Source organism: Balaenoptera physalus (assembly GCF_965194825.1).
Source record: "Balaenoptera physalus genome assembly, chromosome: 10".
NCBI lineage: Eukaryota > Metazoa > Chordata > Mammalia > Artiodactyla > Balaenopteridae > Balaenoptera > Balaenoptera physalus.
The window spans coordinates 61975073-61990282 of NC_138889.1; the positions used below are offsets into that span (position 1 = coordinate 61975073).

The 15210-nt window shown below is 55.4% G+C and overlaps 2 protein-coding genes and 1 long non-coding RNA gene across 5 annotated transcripts in view; 1 reads left to right on the forward strand and 2 right to left on the reverse strand.

Annotated features, from left to right (window-relative positions):
- ARHGEF17 (Rho guanine nucleotide exchange factor 17) overlaps window positions 1-4470 on the reverse strand; it is a 58260-nt gene extending 53790 nt beyond the window's left edge. For 2 of the 3 annotated variants that reach the window (XR_014250429.1, XM_082411228.1), the window contains exon 1: window positions 859-4469. Coding sequence is in view for 2 of the 3 variants with exons in the window: in XM_082411228.1 (XP_082267354.1) it covers window positions 859-4053 (3195 nt within the window). In the remaining variant the exon portion in view is untranslated. Of the gene's footprint in view, window positions 1-858 lie in introns of all 3 variants that reach the window. The other variant, XM_082411229.1, reaches the window with a different exon arrangement.
- Window positions 4471-4796: 326 nt separating this feature from the next.
- Window positions 4797-8399, forward strand: LOC309637176. Its single transcript, XR_014250443.1, has 2 exons — window positions 4797-4883; window positions 5220-8399. It is a non-coding gene; the product is annotated as an uncharacterized lncRNA (long non-coding RNA).
- Window positions 8400-9174: 775 nt separating this feature from the next.
- P2RY6 (pyrimidinergic receptor P2Y6) overlaps window positions 9175-15210 on the reverse strand; it is a 56712-nt gene continuing 50676 nt past the window's right edge. The window contains 3 exon segments of the mRNA XM_082411313.1: window positions 9175-12073; window positions 12075-13092; window positions 14439-14503. Coding sequence (XP_082267439.1) covers window positions 11963-12073; window positions 12075-13058 — 1095 coding nt within the window. The 5' untranslated portion in view covers window positions 13059-13092; window positions 14439-14503 and the 3' untranslated portion in view covers window positions 9175-11962.

Here is a 15210-nt window from a genome sequence, read left to right on the forward strand (position 1 = left end):
GGCAGCCCTGCCTGTGGGGGCCAGAACCACTCCCAGCCTCTCTCAAGGCCCCTCTCTGCTGAACTTCAGCAGCTGCTCGCTGACCCTGCCCTCCCTTAGAGGTACCCGTTCTAACTGGAGGAGGCTTTAGCAGACTTCAGGCCCAAAGAGTGTCCCAATTCCAACCCATGGACTCCCCACAAATCTGTGCAGCACAGCTGGAAGGAGATATAGGCACCACCTTGTCCACAACCCTCCTGATTTTACAGATGGGGAGGGTGAGTCACATAGAAAAGCCAGGGCTGCCAATGTACTTTATGGAGCCCTCTCCACTACTCCATAAAGTAATGCCTTGTACCTCTCCAATTCTCCCAGGCCCAGGTTCAGACCCAGATTTTGATCTGACAAAGGAAAGCCACATGAGTAAATGGCAAACCCATGTCAACTGTGGGCCCCTGAGCCCAAACATCCTACAAGGGGTTTGGCCAATAAGGCAGCAAGGCTCTTGAGAAAGTTCCATCACCCTCACATCTCCTTATGTATTGATAACAAAGAACCAGATAGGAATCTTTAAAACCAGTCCCTGAAAAACATCTAAAGGACCTGATTAGAACCCTTTGTAATTATCACCCAGAATACCTTAGAGCAGATAAGAACCTCTGACATTAGTACCAGCAGAAGCCTGAAGCCTCTGGGACCTGAGAAGACTGGAGCCTTGTGTCATTAACACTCTTAAAACTGCCTGGGCACTTCCAGAACCAGAGAATCTCCCTCAGACCTGGGCACCTGCCCAATGAGCACACTCAAGAGACTCCTGCATAAGTCACTGTCCCTGGCGCTCCTTCAGCCCCACCCCAAAGGCCCCCCACAAAGACTCACCACTTGTGGCTTGCTGCAGCACTTGCTGGCTGGAGCAGGCTCATCTGGAGCCCGGACTGCCTCAGGGGGCTTGGCCTCGGCAGAGGGCGGTGCAATCGGAGTCAAGCAGGGCATATCCACTGGCACTGGGGCAGGGACCTCACTGGAGTGGAGGGTCAGCATGTACTGCTTAGTGACGTCCTCAAGAGATGGTGCCTGCAACGTGGGGTGGGCTTGGGCAGGGAAGCCCATGGGCTCTGGTACAGCCACAGGGGGGCCAACGGAAGTCGGTGGCTCAGGCACCACGATAGGCGTGAAGGTGGACGGCACACTGGCATGACGAACGTGTTTGGAGGAGGGTCGGGCCCGAGACAGGCTGCCAGCCTGGTCCTGATTGCCCTCCTCTCTCGGTAGCTCCTGATGACTGCTCCGAGCTGGGCGCTTCTTGGAACCACGGCGGATGAGCCGTGGGGAAAGAACGTCAGCCAGTTTTGGGTCAAGGTGGAAGTCACGGTGGGCAGTGAAGGAAGCAGGCGGGGCCTCAGGTAGGGCCCTCTCAGACTGTGCCCGGCCCCTGGCAGGACTGGGCTCTTCTGGTTCTGCCCGCCGCTCTGTGAGGATGGGCTCACTGCTGGACGGAGGCAGCATGGGCTCGACCTCTCTGATGGGCTCCCCTCCAGGGCCCTCGAATCCAGGCCCAGCCAGCTCCCCACGGCGGCTGGGGTCACTCAGAGATTTCTTCTTGGGGGCTTTGCCAGCAACCCTGTCATCCACCACACACCCTAAGGCACCAGGCCCCTGAACAATGCTCTGAATGACCTCTTGGTATCCCTTGCTCTCTTCACTGCCCACAGACCAGTCACTGTGGCCGCTGGTCAAGCCCTCGTCCACGGCTGGGGCTGCTGGAAGCCCTGTCTTGGGGCTCAGCGAGCCCAGGAGGTTGCTATCCACGGAGAACCCAGAGGGCTCCTCAGAGGTGGCAGCCCGGTGGCGCTGTGGAATTGGGTCACTCAGAGATCGGTAGGCCTCACCTGCCTCCCCATTGCTCAGTTCAGTCCCACCAGGGCCTGAAGGTGGGACTTTGCGTCTCCGGCGGAGGGCACCTGGTGTGGGAGGGGTATCAGAGGACACCAGGGCCCACCCTCCTAGACTGTCTTCAGCCCCAGGGCCATGGTGGTTGGTCTGGGCTGAGGATGAGGAAAGGGGTCGCCACACCCCTGCGGTACCCAGGCTGCAAAATGCTGAAACAGGAGGCTCAGGGTCTGCCCCAATACCCTCATCTGTCAGACTAGACTCAGGGCCGGAGAGCTCTTCCTGGGACCGCTGCCCTCGGATTACGTCTCCTGCCCAGTCAGGACTTCCAGGGAGGACATCACTTCCATCATCCTGCTGGGCACCCATACGCTGGATCTTCTCAAAAACCTGACGGGCCTCTTGAACATACTGATCTTGGACGACGAGGGGCAGTGGATCCTCCTCAGCACCTGGGCCTGCCAGCAGGAGTTCAGATGAGCTGGGCTTCAGGGCACTGGTGCGGAGTAGGCAGCGGGCCATGGGCTTCTCAGAGCAAGTAAATGACTTTGCCCTTCGAAGGGTGGCCGTCAAGTCCTTCAGTGTGGGGCGAGTGCCAGGTGATGCTGGGGCTGGGGAGGGCATGGGCTCAAGTTGCCCCACAGAGCCAGCTGCTGATGGTGAATCTCTGCCATCTAAGGGGCCGCTCCCAAGGTCCTCATGTCGCCCACCAGGCTTTCGGACCCTCAGCTCTGAAAGGTCTGAACGCAGGAAACTGAGTAGTGTCAAGGTCTCTGAGGCAATATCTGGATTCGACAGGGACTTCCGTTGCCGGCTCTTGTCCAGCTCCAATCCTCCGTCCCTCAACGCTCTCGTGGTGCCCACAGGTCCTTTGGCGCGGGTTAGAGCCTGGGGCCTTAGAAGCCCTTCCCCAGCTCCAAAGCTAGGGGAGCGATACACGCCCCAGCTCCCAGAGCCCCGGCTAGCCCACAGGTCCTCATCTTTGAGAGTCTCTGTGCTGGAATAACGGCTGCTACCACGGGAGCCTGCTGGGCTGGCCAGATACGTGGGAAAGCTCACTTTGGCCACGCGGAAAGTTCCCCCCCCAGTGTCTGACAAGGGCCGAAGTCCTTCTTGGGGACCTGGTACACAAGGAGAAGAGCCAGTACCCCACTCCTGGGGTCCTTCCTCGCTAGGGGCTCTTGGAGATGTTGGGGGATCGGGGCTCCTGGCTCCCCTTGCTGAGTCCATGCTGCCCAGATTTAACCCATAAGTGTCCGGCCTACAGTCCTTATCCAGGAGGGAGCTTCTAGGCCTGGGCCCCGGCTTCCCTCCCCAGCAGTGGCCGCCCTCACCGTCTTGGTCCTCGTCACTACCTGAGGAGTGGCCGCCGTGGTAGGCCGGACTCTGCGCCCCGGGCTGCGGCGGCGGCGGGCCCTCCTCTTCCTCCTCGCTGGAGCTGGCAGTCCGACTGCTGCTGACAGGATAGGAGGAAACGATGGAGGAGGAGGAGGAGCGGGAGGCCCGGGCCCAGGCCTGCGGTTGGGAGAAGCTATGCCAAGAATGTAAACCATCCGCCGGACGCTGCGCTCGCTCCTGTTGCTGCTGCCGCCGCCTCCTCCCCTCGGTCCCTGGGCCCGGCAGCGGCCGCGCCGAACGCAGGCCCGCCAGGGGGAAGCATGTCCGAGGAGGTGGCGTCGGTGGCTGCCGGGGTTCCCGGGTCGTGGGCTCCCACGCGGCACCGTCGGGGCTGGGCGTCCCCGAAGCCTCAGAGTCGGCACTGGGCCGCCTGGATCCAGGGCCACCGAAGAGCTTGCGCATCTCGGTGACGCTGGGCCAGGCCCCGCGCGCGGCTCCCTCCGCCGCTTCTTCCGCGGCCCCGGGGGAAACGCCCCCGTCTCGGGCCCCAGTGGCGTTGTCGTCCAGATGCTGCGCGTCGAAGCGCCTGGAGAGCTGGCGCACCGACGGCGAGAGGCTACGGAGCGGGCGCGGCTGCGCGGGGGCGGCCGGGGGCCCAGACGCCAGCTTGGACACGCGCCGGGAGGGCTGGCCCGGGACGTCCGAGACCGGCCGGCACGAGGCGCGGCGCCGCAGCCCGGAGGTGTCCGTTGCCTCCTCCCTCGGCCCTGGCCCGCCGCTCCAGCGCTCTAGCAGCTTGAACGAGACGCTGCGATAAAGCTGGGGCCGGGGCGCCCCGTCCGCCATGGTGGCGGCACTCACTCTGGGGGGGGCTGGCCTCGGGGAGCCGCGGCCAACCCCCCCTGCGCCCCCGCCCCAAAGGAGCGCAGCGGCCGGGGTCCGAAGGCCTGGGTCCCGCAGCCGCAGTGCGAGGCGGTTAGCGGGGAAAGGGTGCAGGGACCGGAGCACAGGTTTATCTGCTGCGGCTCAAGTTTCTGCGCCCGCGGGCCGCATCGGCTCCATCCCGCGCGACCCCTCCCGCCTCAGAGTCGACTCCCGGGCCCAGCCCCCGCCTCTCCCGGTGCGACCCGGAGCATCGTGGCCCGACCCGGTACTGGCTGGATCCCAGCGCTCCGTTCCTCGGCTCTGCGCCCGCCCGCCAGCCGGCCTGCCTGCCTCCCCTCGCGCTCCCGCTCCGGCTCCCGCTTCCTCCCTCTAGGCTGCCTGCTCCTCGCTCCCTTTTGTTGCAAATAAACTTTGTGGCGGAGGAAAGGGGGTGGGGGGCGGGGCCTCGCGCCCAAAAGAGGGGGTGGGCTCCCGGCGCGCTCTAGTCTGGGAATCGGGAGTGAGGGGGAGGGGAGGGAATCGGGAAGGAGCGGAAGGAGAAAAAAGACTGCTTGAGCACAGGCTAACTGAAGCGACCCTCCAGATGAGCCCCTCGGGAGCTCAGCGGGCAGAGCTGCCCCCCATCCCCCCAGCACTCGCTGCAACACGCAAACTCTGAGTGTGGTCGGTTCCGCAGGCGTACAGTCGGGTTGGCGCACCCTCTGCATTCGGGCGGAAATGCCTCCTGCCCAAGGGACCCCAACATGGCAACCTCGGACCCAAAAACTCTCGTACACAACACCGACACTCAGGTACACGCAGAAACACTCTCCCAGCCGAGAGACTCGCCTCCAGGGGGAGCGGTGCGCGCCGCAGACCAACCCGGGCGCTTGCAGCTCCCTGTCCCGCCCCTTCACCCCGCCCAGGCCACGCCTCCTACCAGGTCCTTCGCTGCGAATCCCTCTGTAACTGCGACCGGGTCCAGCCCCTGGCGCCCCCAAACGCCCCGCCCCTCCCATCTCTGCCGCCAGTCCAGCTCTGACTGTCCCCCCACCCTCCCCAAGCCGCTCCAGGGGCCCCCAACCCTTTGTGACCACGCCCCCACGTTTCCAGCCGCTTGCCTTGTACCCCGCCCCCTCCTTCTCCAGGTCTCTGGGGTACGCGGCTCTAGCGCCGTCTACCGGCCGGATTCGCCCACCCCCGTGGAGCCTTGGACAACTAAAGCTGCACCCGCCACAGAAAAAAAACAAACAAACCCGGAGAGTTGGGAAGACTTCACTCCCTTTACTTCCTTCTAGTCGTTAACTAGTCCCTTCAGGAGCCGTTTCAAACCTATTCCCTTCGCAAAGTGCACTGCCCTTCCTTCGACTTCACACACAAAAGGCGCTTTGACGGGAACGCCCTCGATTTACCACTGCCAAACCTACACTCCTACCTGACTCCCATCCGCCCTCCTGTCAGGCAAGGTGTGGGTGGCTTCTACCGCTTCACACCACCCTTGGAGGTAGATCTTATTGCCCCTTCTCTGTGGGTCATGAAGAACTTTGACCAGTGTCAAAGTCAGGAAATGGCAGCTCCTGGTATGACTCAAATTCAGATTTAAGGAGCTTTAAACACCATGCTCCTCCAGAGAGCCTGTGCTGGTTCCAGATCCCTGATGAGTACCCAGCAATATCCTCCTCCTCCCTGGGCCTGGGATCAGCCTCCCCAGGAACAGCGGACACTCATGTTACCCTTAGCCCAAGAGGACTGTGGCTGGGCCCCATTAGCTAGGAGGCCCTGGGAGCAGGAGGCCCTGGTCCAGATGAACAGGCAGGGCTGGGTGCAGGGCAGGAAGGTAGACACTCAGGGATTGCCTGACTACCGCATGAGACACGGAGGACTCAGCGAGAACCCCAGGGCCCTGCTTGCTGCTTCCCTTGGGTTGTGGGAAATAACTGTAGGGAGAAAGCTCTTCCTCTTTGAGTTGAGACCAGCCTCCAATAAGTCCCTCAACTCAACCTTATCTCCTCTCTGTCTCAAAGGGGCCAGCTATCGTTCACTCTTCAATGGGAAATTGATAACAAGGAAGAGAGCTCTGTCGGGCCTATTGCCTCTCTGCCCTTTCCTTGCTGTGTGACCTTGGGTAAATCCCTGCACTTCCCTGGGCCTCAGCTGCCTCATCTGAAAAGTATGGAGTGGGTTTAAGTTTCCCCAAGGGAAACTCTGACTCTGCCTCTCTCTGACTCTATTTGAAATCAGACTCTTGTCTCTTCTAGGTTGTTTTGGTATGGTGGAGGGGACCCTCATCCTGGAAGTCACTGCTCCCCTCCAATAATAATGATGGCCCCTGCCATCTGAAATTTGTAATTTTCCAAGCTCTGTCACACCTGGTCATTTTCTGTCTTCACGTCACTTCTGGGATAGAGGATAGAGTTTTTTATTCCCAAATCACAGATGGGGAAGCTGATGGAGAGGAGCAGAGACTCAGGTCACAGGCTCCCAGCGTCCTGCAGCTTGGCCTTGAGATGGGCTAGTTGGGGCCTTTGGACCAGGAATCCCCTTGGTGGGGAGGGAGGGTGTTTAAGGACCTACGCTGGGCCTCCACCCAATGGGAAGCCCACCCAATCGGAGACTGGCTTGGCTGCTTACCGTACTTCGTGAGTGCTCCCCCCACCAGCCCCTTCTGATTCAGGATGAGACAAAGGCATCTTCCAGGCACAGAGAGGGCCTGGGTGTTTTTAACCCTCAGAATATTCATCTAGAAGGGGTCTGGAAGCACTGGGTGCCAGGGCGGAGAGCAACACCTAGCCGGGCCCAATGCAGGCACCCTCACAGATGTGACAGGTGACCCTCAGCGTGTTGCTCTTTTCCTTTGGGCCTCAGGCTCCTCACCTATGAAAGGGGAATGAAAACAATAACCCATCTACCCAGTGAGTTGTGGTGACCCAGCAATATCAGGGCTGTAGAATCCCTTGGGGAAATGAAGATAGGAAGATTGTGATGGTCACAGTCAAGGCCAATGATGGGCCTCAGGCACTTAAGAGGGAGAAAGATGAGGAGTGAGAGGACTCCAAGAAGCAATGAGCTCCGGACAGGAGCTGTCTTAGGAGGAGTCTGGCTCCTAACTCCATTCCAAAGTCAAACAGAATTGACCCGAGATTGTCCTCTTTCCTGTATAATTAGGCCTCAAGTGCACAGAATTGGATTATTTGTAACCTTTTGTTCATGACACATTCTCACCAGATAGTTAATTGATTCCCATCAAAAAACAAAACAACTAGGGCCTTTACAATGTTCTGTATCTCATTATATAGTTCTCCCATCACTCATTCTCCTGCTGCTATCCCGCCACCCACGATAACCATCACCTCCTGTGTTCAGCATTCCCTTGCTTTCCTTTTTATATAGTTTTATTGCATCTGTGTATTCCTTCAAAGTATATATTTCCATTTAGTTATTTAAAACTTTATAAAAAGGGCATCTTGCTGTGTATAATTTTTTGGGGATTTCTTTGCACTTGATATACTGCTAAGATTTATCCACTTTGCATGTCGGTATAGTGCATTCTGGCTGTGTGTTAACATTCCAATGTGTGAATATAGCACAATGTATTCATCCACTCTCTCATGGATGGGCATTTGGGTGGTTCCAGCTGTTCGCGCTTGTGAACAGTGCAGCTCAGCGTTGTGCATGACTTCACGTGCACATGCGCAGAAGTGCTGGAGCAACAGCTATGCTGTTGTTCAACGTTGGAGAGGCATTGTCAAGCTGGGGTCGAATACCTCTTCTATGTTTTTTGATGATGTGTTTCCTTTTCTGTGAAGTGCCTGTTTGTGTCTCCTGCCCATTCTTCTCTTGGATTATAATACTCTTTTGTACTTTATGAAAATTATGCCCTAACTTTTCCATGCTCCATACCTCTGGGGGCATAGGGAGGGCTAGTAGTATTAACGTTATTTTGCAGGTAAGGAAACAGGCTCAGAGAAGTGAAGGGGGCTTGTTCAAAGTCAGAGCCAGAAACAGCCCTTCTGCGCTGAGGCCCAAAGACCTCAGCTAAGAAACCTTCTCTTCACCTCAAGCTGCGTCAAGGCTCCCCTGGTCCTCAGCCTCTATTGGTCCCTGACCATTCCAGGAGATTTTTGTCTCCTTAGTGACACCTTCCTTGTCCCCTGGCCCTCTTTATGTTCTTCTGAGCTCTCCTGCCTGGTTGTAATGATCCAGATATGTATGTGTTTATTTCATTATTGCCATCCTCCATCAGACTAGGAGCTCACTGAGGGCAGGGACCCAATGCTCAGCATGATGCTTAGCATACAGTAGGTGCTCAATAAATGTTGTTTGCTGGATGAACTGTTTCCTTGTCTGCACCCCCAGCCCTTGGATTCTTTCTGAGGGTAGGGCTGGGTCTGAGCTGGAGGGAGGAGCCAGCAGCATCCTTGCTAGGACAGATCCAATGCCCCTGGGCTTTTCCTGCTTGGCATGGAAGTCTCCTGAGACAAACCCTGGTTCCTGACTCTCTGGCTCCCCCGTCTTGGCCTTGCCCCTCTGGCTCCCTGTCCTCAACCTCCAGCAGCCAACACTCATGGGTTTCCTGTCTTGGAAGCTCCTTCCCTGGGCCTGGCCTCCTTTGGAATCTTCCTCTCTCTCTTCTTCCCCACCCAGCATCTCCACTTCCTCCCCACCAGCTGCTCCTTGACTCACCTGCCTCCACTGCGCCATCATGCCACCATCATTCCGAAACCCCAGGCTTTGACCCTCTACCTCTCTGGCTCCTCCTTCTCCCCAGCACCCTGATGCTAGAGTTCCCAGGACTCTATCCAGGCCCTCTCTTCTTACTCTCTTCCTCAGGAAGCCCATCCACTCCCTCAGCCTCAGGCCAAAAGTGGGATGACCACTCCCCAGGCTTTGCCACTCTTCTAAGAAGCCTTCCTGGTGTCTCCAGACCCTGTTGACTCCTAGCTCCTACTTAGGTGGAGGCCTCAGCCTCCCGCACCAGGCTGGACCTTGTCCCCCTCCCAGTCCAGGACACGGCCTGGCCTCCACCGAGGTCCACCATCTCAGTAGGCATACTGAGTAAAGGGATTAGATTTGGCTGTGGGTAACAAAGGCCTGAAAAACTGGTGGCTTAAAAAAGATAGACATTTATTTCTCTCTCATGCAAAAGTCTGGATTTAGGTGGCCCCAAACTGGAATGGTCAGAAACGCAAGCTGCTTCTCATGTTCCAAGATGGTGCTCCAGCTGTGACGTCGCAATGTAAGCAACAAGAAGGGAAGGGAGGCCAGACACCACCTGTCTCTTAAAGACATTCCCTCCTCCCATATTAAACTGCCTTAGGGCATTTGGCTTATATCCCATGGACCAGGAGTAATTTATCTGGCCATACCTAGCTGCAAGAGAGGCTAGGAAATGAAGTTTTCATCCTAGGAGACTGTGCCTAGCTAAAAGAGAATTGACATTGGTTGGCACAACTTCCTAGGGGTCCCCAGTTACTAGGACTGGGTGGGGCATGTGGGCACTTGGAAGTCAGGTGAAGAAAGGAAAGGGGAGGGAAGGGAGGGTGAAGCAGGGGAGGATCTAGTATTTGGGTTAGAGAAAGGCTGTGTGACCTTAGTAAGTCAGTTCCCACATCCGGGTCTCAGCTTTCCCATTATAAGGTATTATAAGGATTAAATGAGAAAATGAGTATACCACACGTTGCATGGTTCCTGGAATCCACAGAGCCCGGCCAATGGCCACTACTGTCCTTGCGGCCCCCCAGTGCTTCCCTGGCCGGCAGCCTTTTCCTCTCTAGCCCTGCTAACTCTCCAGCTTCATATCAGGCCACAGCTCCGCCTATCCTTCCTCCATACCTTTGTTTGTGCTGTTCCCTGCACCAGGGAACACCCTTACCCTTTTTCTTTCAGTGTAATTACATCTACCCTTTAAGACCCAGCTGCACCGCTCCTTCCCCCAGGAAGTCTTCCGCAACCCCTTTGGTCCCTCCTGCCCCTCACCACACTCCACCCCTGTCTGTGTCGTCTCTGTCCCCACCAGCAAGCAGTCCTTCCCAGAGTAAGCCCCCCCCCCCCCACCACCTGGCCTGCCCTGCCCCTCCATCACCGAGAGTGCTCTGGGTTAAAGTGAGAAGGGAGAAGGGCGGTGGGGAAGAGGAAAAGAACAAAAGGAGGGGGAAGGGAAGGAGGAATTCAAGCCTCCCAAATGGTGCTTGGAATCCCTCCCTGGTCCTGGCATGTAATAAATGATTTTTCCTTCTTATAGGAACAGATGGGGCTCATGGATTATGGCTCTTATTCTCAAAAAAGTGTGCTGAATTTTTTTTCTTAAAAGACTAGCTGCCTCCTAGCTAAAGGAGAAAGAAAAACCCTTGCAATCTCCCCTGCTTAAAGCTCCTTGTTTAGAAACCTCCTATGCCTATTCCTAGAGACAGACCCTAGAGGAACTTGTGTGAGCAAAAGGGGAAACCATTATAACAGTAACATTCATTGCATGCCTACTATGTTCCAGGCGTTGTTCTAAGTGCTTTGCACATATTAATTAATTTAATCCTCACCACAACTTTACAAAATAGGTACCATTATTACTCCCACTTTACAGTTATGGAAGTTAAGGTATGAAGAAGTTAAATAACTTCCCCAGAGTAACACAGCTAGTAAATGATAGACCCAGGATACACACCCAGGTGATCTGGCTCTGGGGTCTGAACCTTTTATGCTATTCTGCCTTGCAAGGGAAGCTGGGAATGGAATTTACCTGTGGCCCACAATTTCCACTCTTGGAAAAGTAACCAAGGGGTCACAGTTCTTGGCATCCTGCTGGGACAGTCATCTGGGACTCGCTGCCGCGCTCAGCCTGGGCCGTTGGCGGAGGCCCTCTGCCTTCTGCTCCCCCATCTCTTAGTCCCCCGTGACAGGCAGCTGAAGAGCCTGGTCTCAGATGCAAGATGGGTAACACCTGGACTGCTTGGCACAGCATTGCACTATATGGGGACTAAGAACCAGTCTCTGTCTTCTGATGTTCCCCACACATCTGTCTCACTGTGACCCAAAGAATCAAATTGCCTTCTGTCCAAATTGTCAGCCTCTCCAGCAAGGACACTTTCAATGGATCCCCAAGATGGGTTGGGGCCTGGTTTTCCCCCTTCCTCCACCAGCTGCAAGCACACCTCAGACATAACTGTGGAGTTTAACTCCTGCAGAGCCCTTCTGTAAAGGTCCCCTTGGCTGAACAGCCTTGGAGATTAGGCAGGGCTAAAAGAAAAATACTGAAGAAGTTGTACAGTCCTTCCCCTCCCTGCCTTGTCCCTCTGCCCTTTCCTCTCCCCGCTCTAACCTTCTAAGCTGGAAGACTCCCTTTGCCATGGCTGGTTCTGCAGGTACTGGGTCTGTGTGACATACTAGCAGCCATGGGCTGGCCAGATTGTTCCACAGGAGGAAAACAGATCTGGGAGGAGGGAATAAGGAATGGAGGAGTAGTGAGTGGGGATGGGGTGGTGTTGTGTGTGGAGATGAGGACAAGGAGCAGAGAGGATGAGGAGCGGCGGCAGAGGAGTACCAAATGAATGAATGGAACATAGCACATCCCCCAGAGATCTCATATTCATCCCTCAAAACCCAGCTCAAATGGCCCTTCCCAGAAGCTCTCACTTCCCCCTCCCACCTTCTCTTACTCCCTTTATTGGTGAAAAAAAGTATGCAGCATACTCCTCAGTTACAGTACATGTCGTACTATATCTTTGTGAGCAGCTTAACTCTCTCCCCAACTCTCCATGGCTTCTTGAGACCTTCTGGAGAACCAGGCCCAGGCTTGTCTCTCTGTACCCACAGGGCCTGGTTCAGAAAAAGGGCTTAATAAATAGTTGTTGGTGAAGTTTTGGGGTCTGTGGGGGGTCTCACTCTATGCCCAGCTGAGCTAAGCTCTAATTCTTTGCATGGTTTGGGGCTGGTGGAGCTTCTGGTGTCCCAGCCACAGTGGCAGACACAATGGTTGCCCAGACCCCACGTGTCCTGCCCCAGTGGACTCAGCGACCCTGTCGCTGCCACTTGGCTGTGAGTTTCTGTAGCAGCTCATGTGGCCGCTGGCGGAACTTCTTCTGGGTGAAGTAGAAGAGGATGGGGTCCAGCACACTGTTGGCACTGGCGAAGGGCCGCGTGCCCTTGTAGGCAGCCGCGAAGGCCTCCAGCACAGGGCAGGGGAGGCCGGGCGTAGAGCGCACTGCCAGGTAGGCTGTCTTGGTGATGTGGAAAGGCAGGAAGCTGATGGCAAAGGCAGCTGCCACCACCACAGCCATGCGGGCTGCCTTGCCACGCCGCTCCCGGGCCACAGGCCCTGCTGGGCCGTCCTGGCGGCACAGACGACGGGCCAGGCAGCAGTAGCAGGCCAGCAGGGCAACAAAGGGCAGCAGGAAGCCGATGACTGTGAGGGCCATGCCATAGGGCATGTAGTGGGTGGCCAGGGCAGGTGGGCTCAGGTCATAGCAGACCGTGCGGTTACGCTGGATGCCTGTGGCAGCAAAGAGGGCTGTGGGCAGGCACTGGGTCATCACGGCCAGCCATACAGCCCCACACACTAGCCAGGCAGCCCGGCGGCCCCCACGCTTGTGCCAGGGGGCCAGAGGGTGGCAGATGCCTAGGTAACGCTGGAAGCTGATGCAGGTAAGAAAGAGGATGCTGCCGTGTAGGTTGGCATAGAAGAGGAAGCGGACCAGGCGGCAGGCGAGGTCTCCGAAGGGCCAGTGGTCACCTTGGGCATAGTTGTAGATGAGCAGGGGCAGGGAGCAGGCATACAGCAGGTCCGCCAGGGCCAAGTTCAGGGTGTACACGGCCGTGCGGGTCAGGGCCCGGCGGGATGTGCAAATCTGGGCAATGACGCAGGCGTTCAGTGGCAGGCCGGCTGCCAGCACCACCGAGTACACAGGTGGCAGCAGTAGCCGCTTGAAGTTCTCTTGGTAGACGCAGGTGGTGGGCGGCAAGCCCAGGGCCTGGCCTGTGTCATTGTCCCATTCCATGGCTGTTCAACTGGACTTCCTACATCCAGAGATGCTGGGGAAGCAACATACAATCTGTCAGTGGCCACACTCATTGACCACCCAGTAGGCCCCTGTCCCTCTCTGGGCCTTGATCTCCCCACCTGAACCATCTCTGATACTCACCACCCCACGGAAGCCCTCCACAGCCCTCACTTTAAGGAAACCTGGAATACAATAAAGCTCAAGCTTGGGAGAAATCCAATTCACTTTCTTGTTGTAATATTCATTTCCTACCAACCTTCTTGGTGAATTTCTATTCATCCTTCAAAACCCTAGTCAAATGTCTCCTCTGTAAGTGAAGATTGACAGACTTTGGTTTGAATCCCAACTCTGCTACTTACTAGCTATGTGAACTTGGGCAAGTGATATGATGTACCTTATCTGAGTCTCAGTTTTCCCATCTGAAAAATGGGGGAATGATGCACCCACCTGTCAGGATGTCATGAGGTTAGAGGCACTAAATCATGCTATGCAGGGCTTCCCTGGGCTCCCTGGAGTTTGGAGATTGTGGTCATGGTGGGCCTGCTTGTCTATCTCTTCCCCACAGACTGCGAAGCTCCTGAGGAGAAGTGCCAGGTCTGGTGCCTCTCTGTGTCTGAGAGCCCAAACTGGGGCCCAGGGCAGGGAAGTCCCTGGTAATTAATTAATCAGCATGAGCAGAATGTCCACACTTCTGAGCTAAGGACAGTGCCCACCTCCTCAGCCTGGACTCCACCTTCCAAAGCCATGGTCATTCTTTTGGCTGCAGTCTTCCTATCTGTAAAATGGGGGAAGGAGGTGATTTAGGAGTTCCCTAAATCCTCCCACGGGACTTTTGGCTACAAAGGCGTGTCTGGCTGAGCCACTAGGGCCACAGCGCCTCCTGGTGGCAAGAGTGAAAACCGCTTCCTCCGAAGGCAAATGGCTGAGGGACCAACCAACTCCACAGCTACTTTACAGAGAGGGAAATCCAGGCACAGTGAGGGGCACTGACCGCTCAATCTTAGTGAGTTAGAAGCAGAGCCAGAACCAGAACCCAACTGACTAAGAGGAGGCAACTTAGTGTGACCCATGGACATGAAGTATAGAGGTTATAAATCTAGCTTCAGAGCTAGGCAGGCCAGGTTCAAATGCTGGCTCCCCTACTTCTATGCTGTCCTACAAAGGGGAGGTTGCTTGCCTTTTCTGGGCCTGTGTCCTTATCAGTAAAACTGTCATAGACCTGATATTCGGTAGGTGCTTAATAAATGCCATGCCATGCCATTGTATCCTACACCTTATCTGTCCACTCATCCCTCCAAGCTAGGTTTTGGGGGAGCCAGCAGCACAAATGCCTCAAGAGTTTCCCTGGTGGGATCAGTCTGACTTATTGATACTCACCTCCCAACTGGCATTTCCATATTTACTGGTGTCCAGAGAGAATTCACAACTTAAATCCAATGGTCCTGTAAGGGAAAGCCTTTGGGATAGTGAGTCAAATCACCCCCTCTCCCTATTTTACAGATGGGAAAAACTGAGGCCCAGAAAAAACCATGAAGTCCTGCAAATGCACTCAGAAGGTGACAGAGGGTTGAAGCTGAGTATAAGGGCTCTGGTCCAGATGCCCATGTTCAAATCCCAGCTCTGCCACATGTAAGCTGTGCGGCCTTAGGCCCATTACTGAACCCCCGTGCTCGGCTTCCACATCTATAAAATGGGATAATATAGTACCTGCCTCATAGGGTTGTTGTGAGGATCAGTGCCTAGCACAGGGCAAGGTGAGCTATTTGTTTTTTCTTTTTTTTAATTGGAGTATAGTTGATTTACAATGTTGTGCTAGTTTCAGGGGTACAGCAAAGCGAATCAGTTGTACATATACATATATCCACTCTTTTTTTAGATTCTATTCCCATATAGGCCATTATAGAGTATTGAGTAGAGTTCCCTGTGCTATACAGTAGGTTCTTATTATCTATTTTACATATAGTAGTGTGTATATGTCAATCCCAATCTCCCAATTTATTCCTCCCCCACCCCTTACCCCCTGGTACAAGGTGAGCTATTCTTAATGTGAATATACCTGCTAAATAAAGTTATGAGATTTTAAAAAGTTAATTAGAGCAAAACATAACTCCTCAAACTAATTTCTCCCAACTTAAAATTTGATTTTGAT